This window comes from Panthera onca, chromosome A1 (genome assembly GCF_046562875.1).
Source record: "Panthera onca isolate mPanOnc1 chromosome A1, mPanOnc1 haplotype 2, whole genome shotgun sequence".
Lineage (NCBI taxonomy): Eukaryota > Metazoa > Chordata > Mammalia > Carnivora > Felidae > Panthera > Panthera onca.
In genome coordinates this window covers 99,334,805-99,362,288 of record NC_138339.1, presented here as the reverse complement: position 1 = coordinate 99,362,288, position 27,484 = coordinate 99,334,805, and the positions used below count along the sequence as shown (strand labels likewise).

Genomic DNA, 27,484 nt, shown 5'->3' with positions numbered 1-27,484 from the left:
AAATAAATAAACATTAAAAAAATTTTTTACAAATAAAAGAAATTTAAAACAGTTCATGTAAAAACCACACCTTCTGTAGTTAATTTATCTGTCACTGTCCAGATCCTGGGCAGCAGAATGTGTTGAACGTTGTAGCAACAGGGACTAGAACCTGGAGTAGAACACCAGGGCATCTAAGGTCCCAGAACTGTGGATGGTTTGATAGTGTATTAATTTGCATTAAAGTGAAAGCAGCATTCAGAAGAGACAGTTGAGAAAATCTCAAGAAAAAAATGTTTCTTGAGATTTCCAGCTTCTCTCATTGTGCTGTTTGAAGCCTTTGCATAAAGAGGGTTTGAAGAGTTCATGATTATTTTCTGAAAGGTTCAAACAATGTAAGGTATGTCCCAAAGTCTGTGAAATAATTCTCAATGGTCAATCATATTATTATGATTTGATATACATTATACACCATATACATATACACATAAATATATATACATTAATATACATAAATATATATATACAGTATGTATATACATCATACACCATATACATAATTATAAATGTAAATGGCATGAATACATGAAAAATGTATTCCTAGTTTTCCCTCATATTGTCACTTGTTTAAAATAAAAGTCACAACAAATTTAGGCATGTCTTCCTACCTGAAGATCTGAAGAGACAGAACTACCTCGGTCAGAGTCATTCTTCATAACTGGCAGTGAGCATTTCTCCTCATCTGATGACATTCTGTACAAATACTACAAACAATGGAAACTAACTTTAGTTTTCTTCCGGTGATAGTTAAACTAACATAACATGTTTTCTATGTATATACATCCTAACCTGTAAACAATAATCATGTGGTATGTTTAAATATTCAACACAATGAGCACCCACAGATAAAATAACTAGGCAAGAAAAGAATAGCAGGAGGCTCAGTTCGCAACATTAGTGAGTTTTTCATGTAGTCAAGGAGATGACACAAATGTATGAAAGGTTAAAGAGAAATGGAAGCTCCTTGGACAAATCCACAATGGAGCTGTTGAGATTAATAGAGTGTGATGACTGTTCTTCAACAATGGGTGGCAACCTGCGTGCTGTGCATTTTACTGAGCCAAGAGAGAATAAACAATTTGTGCACATTCTTTGCCCAAGAAACATACGTTTTGGGAATATTATTTTAATAAAACCAAGCCTATACAGAACAAGTGATTCTCATATACCATAGAAAACCTGTCAAAAGTCTTGTCCCAAAAAATAAAAGTACTTTTAGTAACAAGTAAGTAAGTTATTTAAAGGACAAGTAGGGACTATTCAAAGTATCTGAACACCAGTTGCATGGAAAACAGTGGCGAGGAACGTAAGATGACGAAGTCCTGGTCCTTATGGACTTTACAATCTATAGAGACAGCCAGATGTATATATGCTAGTAGGCCCTAAAACAAAAGAGGTACAAAGCAGGGAGGCCAGGAGTAGCTATTTTTCATGGGGTGGGATCATGAGAGTGACAAAGTGGGAACGGAGCCAGAGTACGTGTTAACTGAGAAGATAAACTGGTATTGAGACCTGAAAGACAAAGGCAGATAAAAGATGTAAGGCTATGCTAGGCATCAGAGCAGAAGCAAAGACACAGAGGCATGGGCATGTATGCCAGGAATGTAAATAGTTCTTAAGACTGAAGCAAAGGGTGCAAAGCAAGTCTTGGCTAAGGATGGAACAGGCAAGGTAGGAAGCAGCCAGAACATGGAAGATCGTGATTATGTTATGTCAAAAAAAATGTAGTCTTTATTCTAGATATATTATTATAATATTTAAACAAGTGATAACATGATCAGGCTGGTCTTGGAATGTTGATGGCTTTCCAATTTCTGAGTTGGATAATTAGATGGATAATATAGTGCCACTAACCAAGACAAGAAATGTAGGAAGGTAAGCAGGTCGGGAAGAAGGAGAGTGGGTTCAATATCAGATGAGTTGGGTGTGAGGTACCTATGAGGCACTGTAGTGAAGCTGCATGTATGCAGGATATGGCTACATCCATTATACTGCACACCAAGGATTGCCGTTCACAATGGCTACAATGAAAATGGTGCTTCCTGGAGTTAAGCAATGAACACTGGAGGTACAGGCTAGAGACAGTTTGAGGAATCATCAGCATAATGGGAAATGCTGAAAAAGGGAGAGGGTAAGATGACCTATGAAAACAAGTGTTAGAAAGAGTTCTTACTCTGAGGTCCATACACCCAAATTATAGGCAATATTTTTAGTGTAAATACACGTGTATTTTTCTAGTAAGAGGATCCCTAGCTTCTAATATGTGTTCAGAGGGGACTATACCTCTAATAAAGTTAAAGGCCTGCTACTGTAGTGAGAAGAGGGTTAAAAGTGGAAACACTAACGTTTAAAGGGGAAGAGAAGAGCAAGCAAAAACCAGAAAAGTCAGAATGGGAGAACTATCAGGGAAAAAGCATCATAAAAACTTGAGGAACAGAGTGTAGAGTCAGATGCCAAAGAAAGACGAAAGTTGGGGTCTCTTGAACATGGCAGTAAGGAAGTTGCTGACATTTACCTAAACAATTTCAGTGGAAGGTGCAACAGGTCTCAGTCACACTGGCCTGAAAAATAAATGAGAAATAAGGAAATTGAAGTAGACAGGGCCGACACAGAGAAAAGTACAATATTAGAATGGAAACATAGGCTGGGACTTGTTGATGGAAACTTAGCTTTATTCGATGAGTATTACTGGCTATACACATGATAAGTAAACTAAATCTCAGCACGACTGTCTTTAGTTAAGCCAATTAGGGAGGATAAAATAAGCACACACATCCCCAGCAAGGAAGGACTGCTTCAGGGACTTCAAATCCACCACTGTGGTAACCTGGTTCATTTCTGTTTTCATTTACTTCTTCTTTTAGGCTGTATTTGCATACTGCGTAGATAATAGGAGTGGAGGTGGGCTGGTGCTGACTATTCAAAAAACAAGTAAGCTGAAAAGTAAGGTCAGACTTCAAAAAGAGTTTCTGAATAGAGATACTGCAGCCATAAAGCAACTACTGTATTTTTAGAAAATATGCTATAAATCTGCCATCAGCGCTGCTACGAGGCCAGCAAGGTAGGACAATTTCTTTGAAACCCTACCACACTCGCATTTTCTTACTGTTTCTAGGTTCAGAAACAAAGAAGAAAAATGAAGCTTGCTTTAATGGGTGGCGGATGTGAATCAGTTCACTAAATTACCAGTACTCTCTAACCCAAGATACCAGAAACCAAGAGATAAGTTCTGGGTGCTTCGTGATAGCCAAAGAAATCAAATTACCTCTTGGTAAATACCTGGCTGATAAGGAAAAAGGGGTCCGGGAATTCAAATGCAACCCCAAGAGACAGAGGAAGAGGGAATTAATGTGCGAGCTGGCAGCAGGGTGACGTCCCTGTGCTGTTCACCCATCCTAGCTGCAGGAAAGGAGAAGGGGCGCGCCAGCTCCTCCCCTCATAAGGGACTAGCAGCCTAGGGGGACAGCAGTTGTGAGTAAGCAAAGGGTAGAGGTTCTCTTCATTCACCTTCTTACCCACCCTTGTTTGAATCGAACTCTTAAAAACAAACAACAACAAAAAACACGTTAGACATGGTTACTTTCTCGTTTTAAATGATCAGAACCCACGGCGAAAGTAATCGTTATACTTCAAGTACCCCCCACTCCTGCCCTCTCTTCCCGGACGCCTTGGAAGGAAAACTTCAGTACCTCGTTGCCCCGCAGAACAGCACACAGCCCACGCCTCGGGGCGTGGTATAGGAGCCCCCGGGGCGGAAACTCGAGCTAAGACACTTTAAACCCCACTCCACTGCCTCCGCCCGGGGCGCGGAACTCGCCGGGGCGCCGCTACTCACCGTTGCGGCTCTTCACAAACCCGGACGCCTCCCTCCGCGTCTCCTCGCCGCGTCGCCGCTAAAATAACAGCGGTACCGCCGCTACCTTGGCAGCAGCCTGACAGTTTCAAACTGCACGGAAGAATAAAGGACGGTCCTGTGCATTGGCCCGGAGCTTCAGCAACCTGCCATATGATTGGTCGAAGAGCCGGGGGCGGAGCTCTGGGCCGCTGCCGGGAGAAGCCGGAATTAGGTTACTTAGGGAGAGCCCGGCCCCTGATTCCGGCCGGTACCGAGGGGGCGGGGTCTTAGCGAGCCCCGCCCAGCTTGGGAAGTAAGTACTGCGCGTGCTTAGTTTCGTTGTGCGGCTGCATCCTGAGGCGGTTCAGGGACCGGATTTGGTTAGAGGATGCTGAGCAGGGCTGAAGTCAGCCAGGGCGGTATGTTGCCATCTTTCGATAATGCCCGAAGTCTGTGCGTGTGGTCCTAATGCATAAGAATCATCTGCGTCCATAGTGCCCTCCAGCAGAGCCACTTGGAGGTGCTTTTTAAAAGTTCAGTTTCCTGACAACCCTCTACTTGATTCCTTCAGTGTTGGGCAGAGCCAGGGAATCTGAATTTTCAACAAAGACCACCAATGATTCTGACGGAGGGGCCAGCGGGCTTCGCTTTAAGAAACTGCTGGACTAGGTTTTACTAATGACTTCAAAGGTGTCAGACTGCAAGTCATGCCCTTCTGGTGAAATGACTATGAACCTTAGAATAATTATACCCTGGTTCTTTCACCTATTTACTGTCCGCTTGGATAATGCTACCCACATAATAGGGTTGTAGGGAGATTAAATGAGTTAATATATCTAAAATACCTATCACATAACGTCAAAAATGCTAGTCTTTTGATTTGTATTGGCAACACGTATGTTTAAAGGTGCATTAGGATCCAGGTTGCAAAGGGAGCACCCCAATTTGGAGGCCGAGTAATGAGGTCTGGGTGAGTTTTCAGATTCCTTTTGTTACTGGGAGGATGAGGTATGAAGGTTGTTTTTGTTCTTCTGTAGATAGAAATGGCATAAGCTGGGTTTCATCTACCTACCTGTTGGCAGAGCCAGACTTCTACTTATACAATGAAGGAAGAAGAGCCAGCAGCTTCTTTGGCACAAGCTATGCTTGTGTCCCTCCCCCCAAACTCCCCTTTCCCATGGCTGTTATAAACAACAAGTTCCTACTAATGCGTATGAATTCATACGTGGTTCAGGTATCTGTTTTTGAATTGAATTGCCACCTAGTGACCCCATACACTGTAATTGTAACCGCTGCGCTGTCCCTTTGCCCTCCTGCCACCTGGGTCCATGTTGCTCTTCTTGGTTTTCTCTCTTTTGAGGGGTAGATTTTCATAGAAAACAATTGGGTAAGACATCTCCATTCTTCTGTGAAGCTGCAGAAAGAAAGAGGCCAAACATAATCTGGATGTTATGAATTTAAAACTTATTCTTACAAGATTCCTAGAGAAGGGGAGAGGGGAAGAGATAGAGAATAAAGCACTTGCAAACTCATGATAATGAAATTGCCATCTCTAACCCTTCATAAATACTCATTCGTAAATATTTGTCTAATATTCATCATATGCAAAACATTCTGTTCATGCTAGGAATAGAGTGGTGAACAAAATAGACACAACCTGCTCTCATGGAACTTAGAGTTCAGTTGGAAAAAGCAGACATCAAACAGCAACAAAAATCCCACACATGCGAATAAAAAAGTGTGGCTTATGTTTGAAGTGAGGGGAAATTAGGAAATGCCTGTCTGAGAAAGTACATCTCAGCTAAGATCTGAGTATGCACAGTAAAGAATTTATTTTATCTAATAAACACACATGTAGTGCTTACTATATTCTGGGCACTGTACTCATTAACTCATTAAATTCTCAGATTATCTCAGTGATGTAGATGCTATACAACCATCCTCACTTTACAGGTATGAAAACTGAAGCTCAGAGGGTTTATGTAGCTTGCCTAGGATCACGCAGCTAATAAGAACAGAATTGGTGTTCAAATTGTAGCAGTCCTTGAGACACCTGGGTGGCTTGATCGGTTAAGTGTCTGACTCTTGACTTAGGCTCAGGTCATGATCTCACAGTGTGTGGGTTTGAGCCCCGCATCGGGTTCTGCACTGAGAGTGTGGAGCCTGCTTGGGATTATCTCTCTTTCGCTCTCTGTCTGCCCCTCCGCTACTCACGTGCATGTGTGAACACACACACTCTCAGTCTCTCTCCAAATAAATAAATAAACTTAAAAAAAAAATTTAAAAATTGAAGCAGGGAGTAAGATGGGTTGAGAATGTTTAGGGATTGGGCGTTGGTGGAGGAGCAGCCAAGACTGAGAAGGATGGGCCTGAGAAGTAGGAGGAGAACTGGAGAGGCCTCAGTGAAATGCCAGGGAAGTAGAGTCTGACAATATGGAGGCCTTTCCACAGGCTCTAAATTCTGAACCTCTGCTCTAATAATCTTTCATCTTCTTTAATCACCGCTGTTTTAGATTAGGCAGTTGTTGAATTTGGCTTGTATTGTTTCCATAGTCCTGTGTCTTCATTTCTTCTTTCTGAAGTTCCACCCTTCGCATTGCTGATAAATTATTCTTAAAATAACATTGCATTGCTTAACTTCTTCCTCAAACACCTTCCTTGGTGGTACATGGCATTCAAAGCCCTCCTAAACCCAGAAGATCTAGGCTGGATTTATTATATTTTCCTTGTACTAGGTGTACCACTTTTAGGGAAGCTGTGTTCTCTTTTCTGAGCTTAAGCCTCATCTTTTAAAAAAAAATTAATATTTATTTATTGTTTTTTAATTTTTTTTTACTGTGTATTTAATTTTGAGAGAGAGAGAGAGAGACACAGAGTGCTAGTTAGGGAGGGACAGAGAGAGAGGGAGACACAGAATCCAAAGCAGGCTCCAGATACTGAGCTGTCCTCACAGAGCCTGATGGGGGGCTTGAACCCACAAACTGTGAATCATGACCCGAGCTGAAGCAGGACATTTAACCGACTGAACCACCCAGGAGCCCCTAAGCCTCATCTTTTTAAAGTTGAGAAAATAATAGAACCTACCAAATTTAAATTTAAATCTGAACCTGAACCTGAACCTAAATCAACCTGTCTATCTACGTATGAAAATCTATTCCCTCCTAAAACTGGGGAGATGCCTGCCTAGTTAGATTACACGTCCCGGTCTACTTTGCAGTTAAATGAGGCAAGAGAATACGTGTGGAAGTGAAATGTACCACTCCCTGAACTGGGATTTAAGACTGTAGGTGTGTTTTTTTCCAAGCCTTCTTCTTCCCCACTGTGTTGAATGATGAAGTGGAATAGAACTCCTTTGCCAGTTCTGTAACATATAAAACAAAAAAACAAAAAAACAAAACCAAAAACCACAAATTGTTCCTTCCCTTTAAGTCATTGTATATTTGGGGTCAATCTGTTGCAGCCATCACTCTAATATCACTTCAGGGTGTGTACAGATGTGTATATGATGTTTTTGGAAGGCAATGTGTGTGGAAGTATTTTGAAATTTTTTAAAAGCAAAGAAAATGAACATAGGGTTTGGATTCATAAGATCTGGTGCTTAAGCTTTTCCAAGAAGTAGGCATGAAGCTAACAAGGCTCTTGGTACCTGTTGGGAACAATTACTATTATTGGTGGCAAGAGTTGACAACCATGTTATTTTTGCTAGTCCTGGGTTAGGGGACTGATCTGAAACCTGTTTCTTTTTCAGGTCATCCCTGACTCATCTGAAGAGCCTTCTGTCTCCTCACCCTATTACTTGTTTAGCTGGGACTTTCAGGGAAGATTCCTCAACCTGGGAATCTTTAGCAGTGATGACTTTGTCATAGAAGAGAAACCAGAAGTTAGTCCATCACTTTGATATTATGGAGGAATAAATTACATCTAGAGAGAGATAGATTTACTTTTCTTGAGTTGCAAATCTGGAGAGAGCAAGAGTGAGCGAGCGAACGAGAGAAAGAAAGGCAAGTCCAGAGGAAAGGAAAGGAATAGGGGTGCAGATGGGGAGATTTCAGAGTCAGAGCCCTTGCCAGGGCCTCTATCCGTGAAGAGGCTGCCATGATCCCCCAAAGGACTTGCTTCATTATGGCTCATCCCATGGCTGTTTTTCCACCAGACTGCCAGGCTCACAGATTGTCTTCCCATCCTTTTCATCCCATCTCCTTCTCATTTCAAGTGTACCTGCCTTTGCCATAGCCCCTAAGGCTGGATTTTGTTTCTCCTGGTCACAAGGGGCTGACATAATAATTGAATCTCCGCAGTGAGAGAGGCACGAGCCTCCAGAGTGCTCCTCTCCCTGTGAGGTATGAACACCAGCCTTCCGGAAACAATGTTCTGGTTTTTCTAAATCAGAAAAATGACTTGATGGTGGAATGTGAATTTCTGCAGGAAGGTGTGCACAGAACATGGCAGATTTTGGGCAAGTGGCTCAGCGTGCATGTCCTCAAATAGAACTTCTGTAGCTGGACCACAAAGTCTATGTAGAGTTTCTCCACACACTGAGAGCCAAAAACATGGACTCTTAGAACACATTTAACTGAGGCATAACAGAGGGAGAAAGACTGTCACTAAGCGAGGACGCACAGTGGTGAGGAGCATCCTGGGCACTGTAGTCTACAGGTATGGCACCATGCCATTACTGTGCAGAGACAAGTTTTTGCTGTGGAGTAAGAGCTTGTTCAGGATATTTTGATTCCCCAGATTCCACAGTTAGATTTGTCCTTTTATTGGCAGAAGGAGTTCATTTCCTCACTTCATCAGCCTTCTGTTCTTCCTAATTATAAAGACTCATCATGGACCCTCTCCATTAGCATCCTCTAGCCATGTAAAAATTTCCTTACCCTTAGCATTTCTTTCTCTGGATAAAACTATCTAGGTCTAGCTGCGAGAGGCAAGATTAATTAGTTTTTCAGAGAACAACGTTACTGAGTCCCACTGATGTTTTGAGTACTATACAGATGCTGTATTTTTGGGTCTTCAGAGTGCCTGATATGGGTTTGCACATTAGGATAATTCCGCCCAGGGATAAAAACCTATGCAATTCAAGTTTAAGAAAGCACATGCAAAAACTACCAGAAGCCACCACATTTATCAGCAGGTTTCATATGATTGTTCGGTAAAAGCTCTGTGGGTCTGTATAGGTCACGCCCCTCCAAACTCCACCAGAGCCAGCACCCCCCCACTCCCCCACCTACAGTCAGGAGGATACAATTGCAGACGCCCAGGAGATGGGGATGGCGGCCCAGGAAGGAGCAGCAGAGAGCGGGCTCTTGATCTTGCAAAACTCATGAAATCTCTCATAAAGAAGTTAGTAGTCAGAACTTCATGCTGCATTTTTATTCAGGAAAGAAGCAGGAAGAGAAGAGTGTCATTTCCTAGGAATCTGGAGAAATGAGGAAAATTCTTCCAAGGAGGGTCTCCCATTCAGAGTTGAGGAAGCTTTTCTGTTCAGCTGATGCGTTATGCTTTGATGTTGATGGCACAGTCATCAGAGAAGAAGCAATTGATGAGCTAGCCAGATTCTGTGGAGGTGAGGATGCTGTGTCAGAAATGATCTGGGGAGCTGTGGGTGGGGCATTGCCTTTCAAGGCTGACCTCACAGAGTGCTTAGCTCTGATCCAGCCCTCCAGGGAACAGGTGCAAAGGCTCATGGTAGAGCACCCCCCACACCTGGCCCCTGGCATAAAGGAGCTAGTAAGTCACCCGCAAGAGTGAAATGTTCAGCTTTTCTTAATATATGGTAGCTTTAGGAGCATTGTAGACCATGTTGCTTCGAGGCTCAATATCCCATTAACCATTGTATTTGCTAATAGGCTGAAATTCTAGTTTAATGGTGAATGTGCAGGTTTTGATGAGATGCAACCAACAGCCCAGTCTGGGGTGGGGGGGGCGGGAAAGGAAAAGTTACTAAACTTTTAAAGGAAAAATTTCGTTTTAAGAAAATAGTCATGATTAGAGATGGAGCCACAGACATGGAAGCCTATTGTCCTGCTAATGTTTTTCATTGGATTTAGAGGAAATGTGATCAGACAACAAATAAAAGACAACACGGAATAGTACATCACTGATTTTGTAGAGCTTTTGGGAGAACTGGGAAAATAATATCAATTTTTATACAGTTTGTAACAACTTCTGGTTAATTTACAGTTATTTTAATTAGTTTACAGTTACTTTACAGTTAGCTATACAGTTTAGGGGCCCCTGGGTGGCTCAGTTGGTTAAGCATCCAACTTTGGCTCAGGTCATGATCTCGCATTTCCTGAGTTTGAGCCCTGCATCCGGCTCTGTGCTGACAGCTCAGAGCCTGGAGCCTGCTTCGGATTCTGTGTCTCCCTTTCTCTCTGCTCTTCCCCCACGCACACTCACACACACACACTCTCTCTCTCTCTCAAAAATAAATAAACATTAAAAAAATATTTTTTAAAAGTTATACAGTTTAGGGGCACCTGGGTGCTTAGTTGGTTAGGTGTCTGACTCGATTTCAGCTGAGGTCATGATCTCACGGTCTGTGAGATTGAGCCCCGCATTGGGCTCTGCACTGTCAACGCAGAGCCTGCTTTGGATTCTCTCTCTCCCTCTTGTTCCACCCTGCCCCTGCTCATGCTCTCTCTCAAAATAAGTAAACTTAAAAAAAAAAAAGTTATACAGTTTGATACTGTTTGCTTACAATTGCCTATTACAACCTAATGTATACATTTGGTGCTGATTATCTGTACTTCCAACTAAACTACGGAAAATTACTTTTTTTAGCTATAGTCCTAACATTATTATGAACATTAATTACGTGGAGAATTTTATAATGTGAATTCTTTATGTACTTTCCTAGCTATATTTTATTTGAAGCCTTTTAAAGATAGATAGTAAATTAAACACCTTCACAATTGGAAATATAGGTTAGAAAGCTTTTAGTGAATATTATTTTTCCCTTTGGTAGGTAAAATAAAAGTTTATCCATGTATCAGAGAGAAAAAGAACTTACGCATTTCTAAATTATTGCTCTCCCCTCCCACCATTCCTTCTTTCCTTTCTTTTTTTCTTCCCTCTTTTTTTAGTGGAGGGAAGGCCAGAGAAGCTAAATCCATCATTTGAAGGCAGATGTGGAATGTTGTGGTAGAACTTGTTTCTTCTCTTTGGTAGCACTATTTGTTTAGATTTTTTTTCTGTTCCAGTTTGTGTATGAGGAGTCATGCCGATCAATCCGCCTCCCATCTATGAACACGTTCCAAAGTTCACTTGTAAATGTATTGTGGAAATGCATTTTTCTACAGAAAAATGAAAATGTTCTAACCCCAAGGTCAGCTCAGTTGTGATTCTATACTGGGGTTGAAATAAAAGCAATAAAAATAAAGTAGAAAATAATACTGTTGCAACATTAGTGGATTTGGTAAAGAGGAGAAATAACAGTGAATAGAAAAAATTTATTGTGTGTTTATATCTTGATTGCTGATGAAAAAGACAAAGGGTAACATGCTTATGGGAGGAGAGTAATGCTGTGCGCACAGAGGTGTACTGAATGCCCGGGGAAGTGATGGGGTGATGGCAGGAGATGAGTAGATACGCAAGGTTAGTGTGAAACACATCTCTGTTTATTATTCTAAGATATCAGCCCCTTGTGAGCATCTGTGCCTGCCGATCTCACACAAGTTTCCCCTGTGAGTTGAAACGTTGGTCTCACTTTATGTCTGTGTCTTAATGGAGCTCCCATTTCCAAATCTGTTGGAAGATAGATAAAAGGAGATTGGGATGCGCAGATCATAGCCTCCATCGTGTTGCTTACTACTTGGGGTCTAACTTCAGTCAAATATTAATCCCCATTATATACTGCCTCATCCAATCCTTCGAGTCTTCTGGGCCCCCCTAGCCTGCATCAAAATCAACCTGAATGGTTTACTGAAACACAGGTTTCTGGGCTCCACCCTTAAGGTTTCTGATTAAGGACACTTGGGGTGGGGCCCCAGAATTTATGTTGCAAGCAAGTTCCCAGGTGATATTGATGCTCTGGTCCTGGGGCCACACTTCACCCTGTGTCAATCCGGGTCCTCCTCCTGATTGTGAGCAGTGACTCTGGCTCTAAGCTTTAGCCTTCTCTACCCTGTCACAATCAGACATCTCTAGGGCTCTTCCCAGGACACTCCAAGCTCCTATCTGGTGCTCTGGAGATTGAAGTCCATTTTCTTCCTAAGCCCCAAAGATACTTTTCAAGACTAAAGACTATGAAAACTCGTTCTGACAGCTGTCCACCTTGGGGACCTCTGGGGTTCTGGGGCTTGGCAGTCTCCTTCTCTCTTCACCCAATTTCCCTCTGTTCTTTTCAGTTGCCTGCAACATAATTCCCCACCCCGACCCCCCACCCCCCCCGCAGATCCACTCCCTGAAGCTCAGCTTTTCCCCTCCTCCCCTGAGTAGCACCAGGTCCTCATTCATCGTCTTTGCCGTGGGTGTCTGATCCTGAAAGCCAATTTGTGTCGCATCCAATAGCTTTTAGCAGAATTCTGTTCCCCACCTCAAAACTCAAAGTGGCTTCCTGGGATCCATTCCCAAAGCTTTGGCCACCTGATCTGTGAGTTTGGATTCTTCCCAGGTACTCACTCGGATGTTGACCTTTCTCCTAGGGAAACATAGTTTGCTATTAGTTGTTACAAAATTCTAGATAATTAAGCCATGGGACCAGGGCTACATTCATAATAAAATCTGGTTTGATAATACACAGGAAATTGTGATGATTTTTCAGAATTGCAGTTTCAAGCCCACAGTAGCCTTGGAATAAAGCCAAAGTCTCTATAACATTTCTTTTGTTTGGTCCCTACCAACAACCTGTCTTACAACAAAGACTTCCTCTTGGTTGGTTTTAGAAATCATTGTGAGGGGCCAGCTCACACACAATCGCAAAGAGGATCTTCTCAGGTACCATGATGTGCTTGCCATTTTCTTCCTCTATCACCCAGGAATGTCTTCCTTCCCCAAGTCACCTGCCGCTGGGACCTCATACCCCCAGAGACTTCGTTGGTGCCTGCCTAAGGTGCCTTCATCTCCCACAGCCACCAAAGGTGGCTCTGCTCTCTCAGTCATCTGCCAGAGGCACTATAGCTGGCCATCCTGCTCTGTCAAGTATGCTTAATGTTTCTACTGACACAGGCACCTGTTGTTGGCAAGGTTGCTAATGTTCTGTCCTGTTGATACAGACCCTGATAGTGGTCCTAATCTGATCAAGACTTCATGGCACCAGTAGGTTCTTTTCTAGTGTGGGAAGGATCCTTTTGCCTTTATTGTATGTGTTTTTTCTTGGGTTCCAAAGTAGTGCTCCTGGTGTTACCAGTGACTAGAGACAATCTAGTGATAGAGCCTTTGGCAAAGATGGCCAGCTGTTTACCAGAATTCTAAAATGTAGTATTAGTACCAAGAAGTATCTGCCCAAGCAGTTAAAAAAATTTCTGAGCCCACCCTCCCTCACCCCACCTGCACCCTTTGCATTCAGTGGATTTATGGGATAGTTCACTACAATTTCACATTCACAATTTCACAGAGTTGATATGTATCATTTCCAGACCAAGGAGTTTAAGAAGTAGAAGTACCTAGGGGCGCCTGGGTGGCTCGGTTGGTTGGGCGACCGACTTCAGCTCAGGTCATGATTTCGCAGTTTGTGAGTTTGAGCCCTGCATCGGGCTCTGTGCTGACAGCTCAGATCCTGGAGCCTTCTTCAGATTCTGTGTCTCCCTCTCTCTACCCCTCCCCTGCTCACACTCTGTGTCTCTCTGTCTCTCAATAATAAATGAACTTAAAAAAAAAAAAAGGAAGTAGATGTACCTCCTTTTTCCTTTCTTTTCCTTTCAGCTGGCTCTAAGACCTCAGGGAACATCCACATATAGGATGGAAGGAACCAGGACAACGTGGACTGTTTGTTCTATAAGCAAAAAAATAACATTTTCTGCTCACTTAAAAATAATTCAACTCTTAAGTATAATCTACCGCAACTAAAAAAATACATCTACTATTCTTAGTTACTAAAAGTTTGAGGTTTATTTGTACAGCATCTTAATGTTACCTTAATTAATTCACATCTTTTTAAATTTGTTCTCATTTAGGGTTCCTTGTCCTGGAACCTTGTTTCAGGTCACACACAGAGTGCAGTAGAAGCAACACTCAAAATCCCTTTTCTCTTTTCACATTGGCCCTTTGTTGTTGGCAAGTCTTTCTGTACCTGGACTCCCTTAATACTCCTTTATTTATTTATTTTTTTAAATTTACATCCAAATTAGTTAGCATATGGTGCAACAATGATTTCAGTAGATTCCTTAGTGCCCCTTACCCATTTAGCTCATCCCCCCTCTCACAACCCCTCCAGTAACCCTCTGTTTGTTTTCTATATTTAAGAGTCTCTTATGGAGCCAAAGCATAAGAGACTGTTAAAAACTGAGAACAAACTGAGGGTTGATGGGGGGTGGGAGGGAGGGGAGGGTGGGTGATGGGTATTGAGGAGGGCACCTTTTGGGATGAGCACTGGGTGTTGTATGGAAACCAATTTGACAATAAACTTCATATATTGAAAAAAAAAAGAGTCTCTTATGTTTTGTCCCCCTCCCTGTTTTTTTATTATTTTTGTTTCCTTTCCCTTGTGTTCATCTGTTCTGTGTCTTAAAGTCCTCATATGAGTGAAGTCATATGATATTTGTCTTTCTCTGACTAATTTAGCTTAGCATAATACCCTCCAGTTCCATCCACGTAGTTGCAAATGACATCTCATTCTTTTTGCTTGCCGAGTAATACTCCATCGATATACCACATATTCTTTATCCATTCATCCGCTGATGGACATTTGGGCTCCTTCCATACTTTGGCTGTTGTTGATAGTGCTGCTATAAACATGGGGGTGCACGTGCCCCTTCGAAACAGCATACCTGTGTCCCTTGGATAAATACCTAATAGTGCAGTTGCTGGGTCATAGGGTAGTTCTATTTTTAATTTTTTCAGGAACCTGTGTACTGTTTTCTAGAGTGACTGCACCAGCTTGCATTCCCACCAACAACGCAAAAGGGATCCTCTTTCTCTGCATCCTTGCCAACATCTGTTGTTGCCTGAGTTGTTAATGTTAGCCATTCTGACAGGTGTGAGGTGATACCTCATTGTGGTTTTGATTTGTATTCCCCTGATGATGAGTGATATTGAGCATTTTTTCATGTGTCGGTTGGCCATCTGGATGTCTTCTTTGGAGAAGCGTCTATTCATGTCTTTTGCCCATTTATTCACTGGATTATTTGTTTTTCGGTTGTTGAGTTTGAGAAATTCTTTATAGATTTTGGATACTAACCCTTCATCTGATATGTCGTTTGCAAATATCTTCTCCCATTCTGTCGGTTGCCTTTTAGTTTTGCTGATTGCTTCCTTTGCTGTGCAGAAGCTTTTTATTTCGATGAGGTCCCAATAGTTCATTTTTGCTTTTGTTTCCCTTGCATCTGGAGACGTATTGAGTAAGAAGTTGCTGGGGCCAAGGTCAAAGAGGTTTTTGCCTGCTTTCTGCTTGAGGATTTTGATGGCTTCCTGTCTTACATTTAGGTCTTTCATCCATTTTGAGTTTATTTTTGTGTATGGTGTAAGAAAGTGGTCCAGGTTCATTCTTCTGCATGTCGCTGTCCAGTTTTCCCAGCACCACTTGCTGAAGAGACTGTCTTTATTCCATTGGATACTCTTTCCTGCTTTGTCAAAGATTAGTTGGCCATATGTTTGTGGGTCCATTTCTGGGTTCTCTATTCTGTTCCATTGCTCTGAGTGTCTGTTTTTGTGCCACCCTTAATACTCCTTTAAAGACCTTTCTAGTGGGGCACCTGGATGGCTCAGTCAGTCAAGTGTCCAACTCTTGGTTTCAGCTTAGGTCATGATGTCATGGCTCATGAATTCAAGCCCCATGTCTGGCTCTATGCTGACAGCATTCTTGGGATTCTCTCCCTTTCTTTCTGACCCCTGCATCTGCCCCCTTTCCCCCACTTGTACACACTCTCTCTCTCAAAAAAAAAAAAAAAAAAAAAAAAAACTTAAAAAAAAAAGACCTTTTTAGAAACAGAGTCTCATTATTATAGAGTAGTGGTTAAGTTCACAGACGCCCAAAGACAGGTTTCCTGAGTTTTAACCTCACCTCTGCCCCTCATGAGCTATGGAAGGTTGGGCAAGTTACTTAGCCTCTGTGTGTATCAATTGTCTTAACTGCAAAATGGGACAATAATATTACTTCCCTCCAGAAGTTCCTGTGAGGATTCAATGAGTCATAAGATGTAGATAGAGTACACATCTACACTGCCTAAAGTACACATCACTGTTACACTGTTGATAGTGTACCTCACAGCCCGTCTAGTCATAGATGGGTGACTTTTGGGTAAACAATTTAAATTTGAGCTGAGCTTCTTCCTACAAAATAGTAAAATGCCATATTAATAACAGAAGTGATTTGCAGTCTGGGAGAAAGGGCATATCCTTACATTTTGAGGAGCTCAACTCCAAAAGTACTTGAGTACTTGAGTACAAAAGTACTTGATGATCAAGCAACATCCTAGGCCTTTTCACGTATATTTTGCTATTAGTTATTATGGAAATCTACATAATTAAATCAGGAGACCAGAAATACATTTACAATAAATTCTACCTGGGTAATATATGGGAAATTTTGATATAATATTAACCATTATTATAAATACAATACTGTATTATATATTTACCTCCATAGTGTTAGAGTTATCTTTTAGAATTTTAGAGTTTTTATTAATAAGAAAAAGGCAAATATATAAAACTGGGTCAACTAAAAGTTATTTATATTCTAGAAACACCAGAAGGGAATGACTTTAAAAAGGGAGATTTTGAGTGTCATCTTTACCCACTAAGATATAGAAGATACATAATCCTGATACTATGTGAAGCAAGCTCTGTCGTATACCTTGTAAAATATATATCGATTCTGTTAATATGAAAAAATGAAAGGTCCTTTTTAAAGTTATGGGTTGATACAATTTTATATTTAAAAAGAATGTTGTGTTGGTTATCATTCAACTTACATGGATCATTATATTCCCAAGATGAGTGGGCATATATTTGAAACCATTTTAATAAAAATTTAAAAGGCATTGGTTTATTTTCTATTACATTGTACACTTAGCAAATGTATGTAAACACCCAGAATTCTAAGAAAAACATATGCCAAAACATGCTCTTTTGTAAAATCTAAATTTAAAATAAGCTCACAAAATACCATGATAACCCTCAATTGCCTACAATTCAAATAATTGAAATTACAATTGAAGATGTTGACAGTCACATGCATAGCATAAGAGCACTAAGTTTACCATGAGAATCAATGAGAGGATGTAGTTGATTTGCTGAATTCTAAGAATCAAGTCACATAGATTATTCACATTTCTTTAAAAAGAGCTTTAAAAGTGAACAGATGTTAATTCACTTATGGCCAGTGAATATATAATATATATTAATATAATATGAACATGATAATATAAATATGTAGTCTAAATTATTTTAAATTATAAATAATCCTACCTTAATAAAATTATAGAAAATCTATATGGGAGTGTTTTATTGTTGTTGTTGTTGTTGTTGTTGTTGTTGTTGTTTTTGAGACAAAAGGGATTTGAAGAAACTTAATGGAACCATTGCTCTCTGACACTATCTTTAGAAATTATTTTTCAAGGAAAATAAATTTAATTGTATTGCTAATTAAGTATCTTTTACCCTTCTAATAATAAAATTCTACTCATAGGTGACTGTGGAAACTGTAAACTTTCTCTTGTAAATTTGCTGATGAAAAATAATAAGATAAAAATAAAGTAAGACTCTTTGAAATTAGAGTCTTTAATTTATTATTTTATTCTTTTTGGCATGTATTTTTCCCCTTCCTCCTCAGTTCCCCACTGCTGCCCATAAAATCCCAAATCTTATTCAAGGCCTATCTCAAATAGTCTTCCTCCTAAGAAGCCTGGTTTTGTTTTTTGTTTTAATATTATTTCTTGTGATCTCTTCTCACCTCATACACTGTATATGCTTAACTCACATTGTATTGTGCTATGTGTATGCTGCATATGGCTAGGTCCTCTGGGACAGGGATTGTGCCTTTTTCCTTTCAGTGTCACCTGTGGGACCAAGCACAGACCTATATGCAGCGGGCCCTAAATAAACATTTGCTGAATTAAAAATGTTAAGTATTTCTGGTTTTCCCAGTCCTTTATACAATAATTTGTGTCTGCTGATGATCCAAACCTCTTTGCTCACTTTCGAAGGCCTACAAAATCCCTCCAGAACAAAGCTCAGCCTGCGGCATGACTCAGCAATACAGGGTCTGCGTGCATTCCCGGCTCTGGTAGCTTCTACAGAATGGAAGGAAGTTTGTTTCAGCCACACCAGGGGGCAGTGTGACACACGTCTGCATGGCCATCAAGGCAGGTTAGCGAGGAAAAACAACGCAGTGATTCTGCAAAGAAAACATTTGGAAAATAGTTTAGCACAAAAAGGATAAATGAACTTAATTTTCTGTAGCTTAATCAGGCATCCCAAGACTGGAATGATTTATATTACTCCTGCTAACAGGGAAAAGTAAAAAATAGTTTTATTATTTCTGCTGTCAACACAAACACAGAAATACATACGTATCTGGGCAGACAAGAGTTGATCTTTGCATTTATATAAAGGACTAGAAGTGATCATATTAAAAAATTTTTTTAAGTTTATTTATTTATTTTGAGAGAGAGAGAGAGAAAGACAAAGAGAGTGAGTGGGAGGGAGGGACAGAGAGAAAGAGAGAGAGAGAGATTCCACCCCCCACCCCCAGCAGGCTCCCCACTGTCAGTGAAGAGCATGATTCGGGGCTCAAACTCACAAACTGTGAGATCATGACCTGAGCTGAGACCAAGAGTCAGACACTTAACAGACTGAGCCAGCCAGGCACCCCTAGTAGTGATCATGTTAAAGTTCATGTTGTTGTACTCTTTTGTAAAGATGAGACTAGCTACAAAAGTCACAATTATTATTTGGAATTCAAATGGTCAGAACATCTTACCTATCAATTAAGAGGTTAATCTGATTCTCAATGTACAGTATTTTGGGAGTTACAAAATGGTTGAATTTGGGAGCAAGTGAATGATTTGTGCAATTTCATTTCCATGCATATAAATATCATTATTGCCTCAAAGTTGGGATTTCAGTGAAGTCCCACTGAATTTGACATATGGTGAAACAAGGGACACTTGCATTATTCTGGTATCAGTACCATACTCCTCTATGAAGTAGCACACTGTGTGGTACTTGTATCATCACGTCCACATTTCAGTTGCTGAGTACTTATTGGAACTGTAAGATAGGGAAAGCACTTACTAATAGAGAGAAATCTATCCTTTAGGGCTTTTCGTGGACATTTGTCATTGTGGGCACTTCTGATTGCCCAGCACCCTTTGAACACTCTTCCAGTGTTTGCAAAACATCCTGTCTTATGAGTCCCCCCCCTTCTCCAGGTTGAAGCTGAAAACTGGCTTTCCCAGATTCCCTTGCAGCAAGGGTACAGGTGTGAGGCCTGGATTCCATCAATCAGATGCACTTGCATGTGACTTTGATTGGGAAGTGAGCAAGGGGAGAAAGGAGGCGTGCAGATTTTGTTATTTGGCAAGCACAGCGACAAACGTGTTGGGCTCTTTAGGGGCGTTGCTGCCAGAGTTTCTGGCATCCACTCCTGAGCATCATGCAGCATGAGCTGGGCGGCGTCCATGCAAGCGACCGGTGGAGGGGCCAACCAGTGACAGCAGGGGTGTTTGAGCTATAGTGGCTCCTGCAGAGCATTGGACATTGTTCCTGCTGCTCAACATCCAAGCCTGGTCTCAAGCCCTCTCAGCTTCTGTGAACTACTTATTAGCCTTTAATTAATTCTTTTTCCACTTAAGCCAGCCAAGGTAGATTTTGTTGTTTGCCACTTAAACTCTGATAGAAACAAGGAATGGGAGGACATACTCCTTGTTTTTTAGACATACATTTTGGGATAACTTGTACAGATTGTATCGTGTTATGAATCTAGGGATTTTTTTTTTAAATGAAAACAAGAAAGGAAGAAAGAATACAATATAATACTTGTAATCTGGACCTGATTAAAGAGCCAATAAATGAGTTAAAGCAACTGCAAATGAATAAAAATAAAATCATTTTAATATTTATATCTATAAGTGGCATGCTTTCTATAAATAAGGGAGAGTAATTTTAATGTTCAGAACTAGGAATTTGAATTTCATACCAGAAAACAAGTTTGATATCAAAGAGTCATTTAGCAAAGTCTTTAGAAAAGCTGAACAGAAAACTGTTGTTTTTGTCTGGTTAGAACCCTGTTTCCCTTCTAGTTACAGAATCTCTCTTTATTCTTGGGAACCCTTGAGAGAATAAGAAATAATTATTGACAAGAGTGGAGCAGCAGGTTATAACATGATAACATTTTTACAACTTATCCTCAAATTTATGAACCAGGAACCAGGCTCTTACCAGATACTGAATCTGCCGGCACCTTGATCTTGGACTTCCAGCCTCCAGATGTGTGAAAAATAAATGTTTACTGTTGAAGTCACCAGTCTATTGTGTTTTTGTTATAGTAGCCCTAATGGACTAAACATTCCCCCAGCCCTCACCTCACCTCAATGAAACACAGGTCTGATTTTTTTTAAATCATTGGAGATGAATTTTGACTTATTCTTGAAGGTCAAGTAAGTGGAATCATAGAATATGCACCTTCCCCCTGGCCACTCTTACCCAGTGTAATGTTTGTGAAATTCATCCATATTATTGTGATTATCAGTATAACTTGTTCCTTTTTATTGCTAAGTGCTGTTCCATCATATAAATGTCGAATGATGTGTTTATTCAACCGTGGGTAGACATTTGGGCTGTTTCCAGTTTGGGCTGTTATTGACATTCCTATATGCATTTTTATGGGCATATATTTTCATTCTCTTTGGTAAATACCGAAGACTGTATTTGCTGCTGTACATTAACTGTTTTTACATATTGTTGGATTTAATTTGCTGACTTTTTTTAGGGCTTTTGTCTGTGTATTCATAAGGCCAAGGGAAGTTACAGCAACTACCTTTCAAAGAGGTAAACATTTGGTCCTTTTCTGGATGGTTGAGGCAAAATTAACCCTTTGACTCTTTACCTGTGTTGAAGCCATCATAGCAATAGTCCCTTAATCCTAAGCAATGGTCATTGGAACCAGAATACATACAAACCAGATGGAATCATCCACCACCATGGGAAGAAAGGCATAAAAAATGCATAATAGGGCCATAGCAATGAAAGTAATGTGGAAATTCAGAGGCCACAAGTCTCCAACTTTATAATTAAGTAAACTTGCTCTCTATTCTTCCCAATCTCTGTTTTTGAGGGACATATATGTACCCTATGTGCCTATACATTCTTAGGCAACTAATCCATAAATTGATGATCTTCTGATGGAAAGACCATCAGAGATTCCCTAGAGAGAAACCGTACATTTTTGGGAGGCCATTGGTATAATTTGACCTGTCATCATGAGGCAGATCCTTTTCAGCTGTGGCAGTCTAGCCAGTGTACCCCTGCATCTGAAGGTGGGCTCAGAGAAGGTACAGTCACTCGGAATCCATGGACTTACAGATATTGACTCTGGATCAAATATCCTCTTTCTTTCTTGTTTTTTAAAAAAGTTTTAAATGTTTATTTTTGAGAGAGAGAGTGCAAGCAGGGGAGAGGCAGAGAGAGAGAAGGGGACACAGAATCTGAAGCAGGCCCCAGGCTCTGAGATGTCAGCACAGAGTCTGATGTGGGGCTCGAACCCACAAACTGCAATATCATGACGTGAGCTGAAGTCGGTCACTTAACCAACTGAGCCACCCAGGCGCCCCATTCAATGTCCTCTTTCATAAGTGTGAAGTGGCTTGTGAGTGTTACTGCTTTGGTATCTGTCAGGTTCCCCAAAAGTAAAGGTTACTCATTCCATAGTAAATAATTTTATTTGCAAGTTAAGATTTATAGTGAATTCACTGCAACTTCTCTTTCCTGCATACTTCTTAAACACCTGACTGAATCTTTGGCATGTACTGAAGGCAATCAGTAGATTTTTAAGAAAGCAATCAATATTCCAGAATGTCTCATCACAAAATTAGAAATTATGTAAAGATAACTGAGGTAAAACACAAAGAACACATTGTTCTCTTGACTCATATTGGTTCCTCCCTGACAATGAATTTTTATGAGCTGCTTGGACTATTAAAGAAAATCGCTATTTTAAAGTCTGTGATTATTTGTGACAGGAGTACAATACTTGTAGGCTTTTGTTTGTATATTTGTATTTATACTGAATATCTATGACCAACTGTGAGTAAAATACCTTCTGTTTTTAAATTGCTCATTTGTATAGTGCTTGCCACACATCACTTGAATGAATACTTATTAGATGTGAAACTCAAGTGCTTTATGACTTAGCTTTAAAATATTTAATTAAGAAATGAAGGGGAAAGCATCTAGGAGCACAATATAAATAGCTTATATGACTTTGTGGGGAATTATCTTTTAGAGTAATTTTTCTGAACACCTAAAACTTATACCTTCAAGAGCTGTCTTTTTTTCTTTTAACCAATTAAATAATATTCTTTCAAAATGCATGGCTTGATTTCCTCCCATCTTAAGCAGGACAAATATAATGTAGTCTACCCCTTCTACAGATGATAATTATGCATGTTAGTTCACTATGGGGTGTTGCCCTTGAGGTTTATTTAAGTGCTTAGACCAAAGGAGGGGATCAGAAACTAAAGCAGCACAGCAGTCTAGGGCCATATAGTAAATGATGGGGCCATCTGTTAAATGTGCCTCCTCTCTCTTCCTGTTCCCCTCCCCCATATTCATTGGCTTCCAATCTATTCATTGAAACTCAGGAAGATTGAGGGAACCAGATCACCTTGGTTATTCTTGCATGAACTTTATTTTATATTCTTTTACATTGTTGTTTTAGAGGGGACCCAAGGGTGACTCTCAGTGCTTTCATGCAGGTGTCAAGTGCATATGTTCATAGGCCTTTTTCTCTCATTTTCACGCCACAGGCCTTCCTGTTTAGTGAAGTTAGCCAAAGAGTGAGTGCTGGAGACGTGACACATGACTGGACTAAGGTTTGTGCACTTTACAAGCTTTCAGTTACAAGCTTCTGGGGATCTAATATGTTCTGGGGATCTAATGCACAGCATGGTGACTATAGTTAATACTACTGTTTTATATATTTGAAATTTGCTACAAGAGTCGATCTGCCCCCCCCCCCCCCCCCCACACACACATGGTAACTATGTGAGGTGATGGATATATAACCATTTTGATTGTGGTAATCATTTCACAATGTATACATATATTAAATCATCACGTTGTACACATCAAATATATACAATTCTTCTTTGTCAATTATATCTCAGTAGAGCTGCTGGGAGTGCGGAAAGTCCTGTGTACTTTATTTATTTAAAAAAAATGTTTTTAAATGTTTAAGAGACAGAGAGATAGAGAACAAGTGGGGGAGGGACAGAGAGAGGGAGACGCAGAATCTGAAGCAGGCTCCAGGCTCTGAGCTGTCAGCACAGAGCCTGATTAGGGGCTCCAAGTCACGAACCATGAGATACGCCCTGAGCCCAAGTTGGACGCTTAACCCAAGTGCCATCCAAGTCCTGTGTACTTTTAAAGTGTAAGAAAAGCATGGATGGCCCACCCAGACATAGCTTTTTAAATTTTTTTCTGTTTGTGTCTTTCCTTAGAAGCAGGTATTGGGACACAGATTCAAGTAAGAGTAGTTCATTTGACGGGTGAAGGAAACACGGGTGGTAGGGGTTTGAGAGACGGCAGTGAAGGCAGCACAAAGAGTATATGATGCAGCCAGGTACCCCTGTGGGCAACTGGAGTTTCACGGACTGTGCACTGGGCAGACAGCAGAGGGCGCGCTGCGCAGTCACTGAGCCCACCTCCGCATCCAGCCATTCCACAAAGGGTGTTCACGTGTCGTCGTCCTGCATGTGTCCATGCCCAGCGCAGCAGGCATGGGCAGGGATGTGTCTGACACCAAAGAGGGCCCTCAGGTGAAGAGATACAGGTTCGGTTGAGATGGACGTGAGGCATGGTAAAAGATAAACTGACACACACTGGACAGTTTAAGAGTTCATTTGAGCATAAATCAATAGGAATTGGGCAGTGCCAATCCACAAGTAGTCAGGAGACGGGGAGAGATTTTTATAGAGAAAAGGCGGGAGCAAGGTAAGGAAACTGTTTATGGGCTATAACTTCAAGCCCAGTTGGCTGTTTGTGATTGGTTGTCCTTAGGTTTCCATTTTGTCACCTTCAGGCATTTACAAACTTAGATTTAGGTTTGCTTAGGAAGGCCACCACAGCATTGAAGCCACCTCAATCTCATGGCCCCCTTGTTTAATTAATTTAACAGGCTGCTTGCCCTAAAGTGACCATGGAGGGGGCTGGGGGGCTACAGGTGTGGCATCAGTAGTGTCCACTGTAGCTGGAGACGTTGACATGAGAATGACCCCCATGATTTGTAGACTTGCATTTTGAGAACAAATTAGCAACCTAAATAAAGAGGTAAACTAAGGGAATATCAAATGACCAGAAACTGAGCAATTTGAGAAGCACACACTTGTAGCAAGCTACAGGTGAGTCCCTTGAGGATTTGCAGGGGCAAGGTGTGCACGGAAGGAGGAGTCTGGCCAGTAAGCTCACTAGCCTGAAGACAGGGAGATTCTTGATGGATATTCATTGCTTATGAGATACATTTCAGTCTTGTATAAATTAGGCATTTATGGGAAATCAGTCTCTCAGTTCTTCAAGTTTCATTTTTCCAAAGACACATACATGAGAGTCTCTGTTTCACTTCCTGTGGTTCCATCTTAGATTGAAGTCCTTTCACAAAACTAAAAGATAGTTGTGAGTTTCCTTTAACCATACTAGTATCTGGAGACATTGATCTATAATGTTTCTGGAAGAAAAACTCAATTCCTATTAAGTAGGTCCACACTGCCTGTCTTTTCTGTTTGATTTCCTGAATAAGTTACCCAGCAAATTGTCTAACTCAGCCCCCTACTTTTATAATTATCTAACTACTGCCAATTTGAATTTCTTCTGTCTTGAACAGTCAGCTGTAGTGAGATGACTGAGAGGTGATTGATTTTCTAGTGTCAGTTTACTCCACTTCCTCAAATCAGACAGGTTTTAAAATTACAGAGTGATGATTCTGGAAAATATTATGTCAAGCACTGCTTATTTATGAAAACTTTATACTGTCTTTGTAAGATGCTCAGCTGTGGGAGCAGTGAGTACAAATAAATAGGGATTCTGTATGTTGTAGCAGAGAGCTCTTTTTATTGGCCAGTATCATTTTTGTGTGTGGATCCATTTCTCTCCACCTCCATTTGGCCCTGGGGGTGTGTCTGTAATGGGGTCTCACACATCCACATACCCTTACAGGGTTGGCATATGTGTTGATGTTATGTGTCTACTTGACTGAGCCAAGAGGTGCGCAGATTAAACACTACTTCTAGGTATGTCTCTGAGGGTATTTCTGGATGAGAAATCAACTCCCATGGTTCTTAGGTCTGTGAGCTGAGGCTAGAACAACACCAACAGCTTTCTTGGGTGTCCATCTTGTAGACAGTAAGTCATGGGACTTCTCAGCCTCTGTAGACATGTGAAGTAATTCTTCAAAGTGAATCTCCACATATATATTACATAATATATGTCATATTCTAGTGGTTCTCTTTCTCTGGAGAACCCTGACTAAGGCAGCATGTGGCTGGGGCTGGGCCAATCTTAGTACAGTGTTTGATTGAGCACACAGAGTGGAAACATGATCCAATCATGGCCAGCCTATGTATGTGTTGTGTGGGGACATAGATATTATGGATGCTGGGAGAATGAAATTCTCTTTCTGCCTCATTTGCTAATCTGACAGCATAAGACTATGCATGGTTGTAAGTCAGTATCTTGGCTCCCTTAGGTAGAGATTCCATGCAGAATGCAGCCAAGTAGAGGCAAGTAGTGGAGACAAAAAGTTCTGGAGACTTTAGTCCCTACATCTGGCTGTTCTTGAGCTCAACATCAGGGCCTTGTGGGTTTTTTTTTTATTTATTTTAATTCACGTTAGTTAACATACAGTGTAGTCTTGGCTTCAGGAGTAGAACCCAGTTATTCATCACTTAACATATAACACCCAGTGCTCAATCCAACAAGTGCCGTCCTTAATGCCCATTGCCCATTTAGCCCATCCTTCCATCCACTTTCCCTCCAGCCACCCTCAGTTTGTTCTGTATATTTAAGAGTCTCTTAGGGTTTGCCTCCCTGTCTGTTTTTCTCTTCTTTTTCCTTCCCTTCCCCTATGTTCATCTGTTGTGTTTCTTAAATTCCACATATGGGTGAAATCATATGATATTTGTCTTTTTCTGACAAATTGTTTTATTATCTCTTACAAATTATTTCTCAGGCAAATTATTTCACTTATCATCATACACTCTAGCTCCATCCATGTTATTGTAAATGGCAAAATTTCATGATTTTTTTAATCACTAAGTAGTATTCCATTACATATATATATATGTATGTAGCACATCTTATTTTTTCATTCATCAGCCGATGGACATTTGGGCTCTTTCCATACTTTGGCTATTGTCAATAGGGCTGCTGTAAACATTGGAATGCATGTGTCCCTTCAAATTAGCACTTTTGTATCCTTGGAGTAAATACCTAGTAGTACAATTGCTGGGTTATAGGGTAGTTCTGTTTTTAACTTTTTGAGGAGTGGCTGCACCAGTTTACATTCCCATCAACAGTGCAGTAGGGTTCCCCTTTCTCTACATCTTCCTCAACATCTGTAGTTTCTTGTGTTGTTAATCTTAGCCATTCTGACAGGTGTGAGGTAATCTCATTGTGGTTTTGATTTGTATTTCCCTGATGATGAGTGATGCTAAGCATCTTTTCATGTGTCTGTTAACCATCTGGATGTCTTCTTTGGAAAAGCGTAGTCATGTCTTTTGCCCATTTCTTCACTGGATTATTTGTTTTTTCAGTGTTGAGTTTGAGAAGTTCTTTATAGATTTTGGATACTAAACCTTTTCCGATATGTCATTTGCAAATATCTTTTCCCATTCTGATAGTTGCCTTTTAGTTTTGTTGGTTGTTTCCTTTGCCGTGCAAAAGCTTTGTATTTTGATGATGCCCCAATAGTTCATTTTTGCTTTTGTTTCCCTTGCCTTCTGAGATATGTTTAATAAGAAACTGCTTATTAACTGCTTAATAAGAAACTTGCTGCTGCAAGGTTAAAGAGGTTGTTGCCTGTGTTCTCCTCTAGGATTTTGATGGTTTCCTGTCCCACATTTAGGTCTTTTATCCATTTTGAATTTATTTTTGTGCATGGTGTGAGAAAGTGATCCAGGTTCATTTTTTTGCATGTTGCTGTTCAGTTTCCCCAGCACCATTTGCTGAAAAGACTATCTTTTTTCCATTGGATACTCTTTCCTTGTTTGTTGAAGATCAGTTGGCCATACGTTTGTG

At 40.7% G+C, this 27,484-nt stretch overlaps 1 protein-coding gene, 1 long non-coding RNA gene and 1 pseudogene across 9 annotated transcripts in view; 2 read left to right on the top strand and 1 right to left on the bottom strand.

Annotated features, from left to right (window-relative positions):
* The window catches only part of POC5 (POC5 centriolar protein), a 46,956-nt gene extending 42,879 nt beyond the window's left edge, over positions 1–4,077 (bottom strand). For 2 of the 7 annotated variants that reach the window (XM_060637786.3, XM_060637788.3), the window contains exons 1-3: positions 3,875–4,077; positions 2,555–2,600; positions 648–743 (exon numbers count right to left, since the gene is read on the bottom strand). In XM_060637786.3, the coding sequence (XP_060493769.1) occupies positions 648–731 (84 nt within the window). In that variant the 5' untranslated portion in view covers positions 732–743; positions 2,555–2,600; positions 3,875–4,077. Of the gene's footprint in view, positions 1–70; positions 121–647; positions 747–2,554; positions 2,601–3,874 lie in introns of those variants that run through there. The other 5 variants (XM_060637787.3, XM_060637790.3, XM_060637789.3 and 2 more) reach the window with 5 other exon arrangements.
* An 11-nt stretch (positions 4,078–4,088) lies between these two features.
* LOC132682410 (uncharacterized) overlaps positions 4,089–27,484 on the top strand; it is a 42,069-nt gene continuing 18,673 nt past the window's right edge. Inside the window, exons 1-2 of one of the 2 annotated variants that reach the window (XR_013556397.1) lie at positions 4,089–4,293; positions 23,002–23,067. This is a non-coding gene — a long non-coding RNA (uncharacterized LOC132682410). Of the gene's footprint in view, positions 4,294–18,185; positions 18,344–23,001; positions 23,068–27,484 lie in introns of those variants that run through there. The other variant, XR_013556396.1, reaches the window with a different exon arrangement.
* LOC132682407 (phosphoserine phosphatase pseudogene) lies at positions 8,533–10,012 on the top strand (annotated as a pseudogene).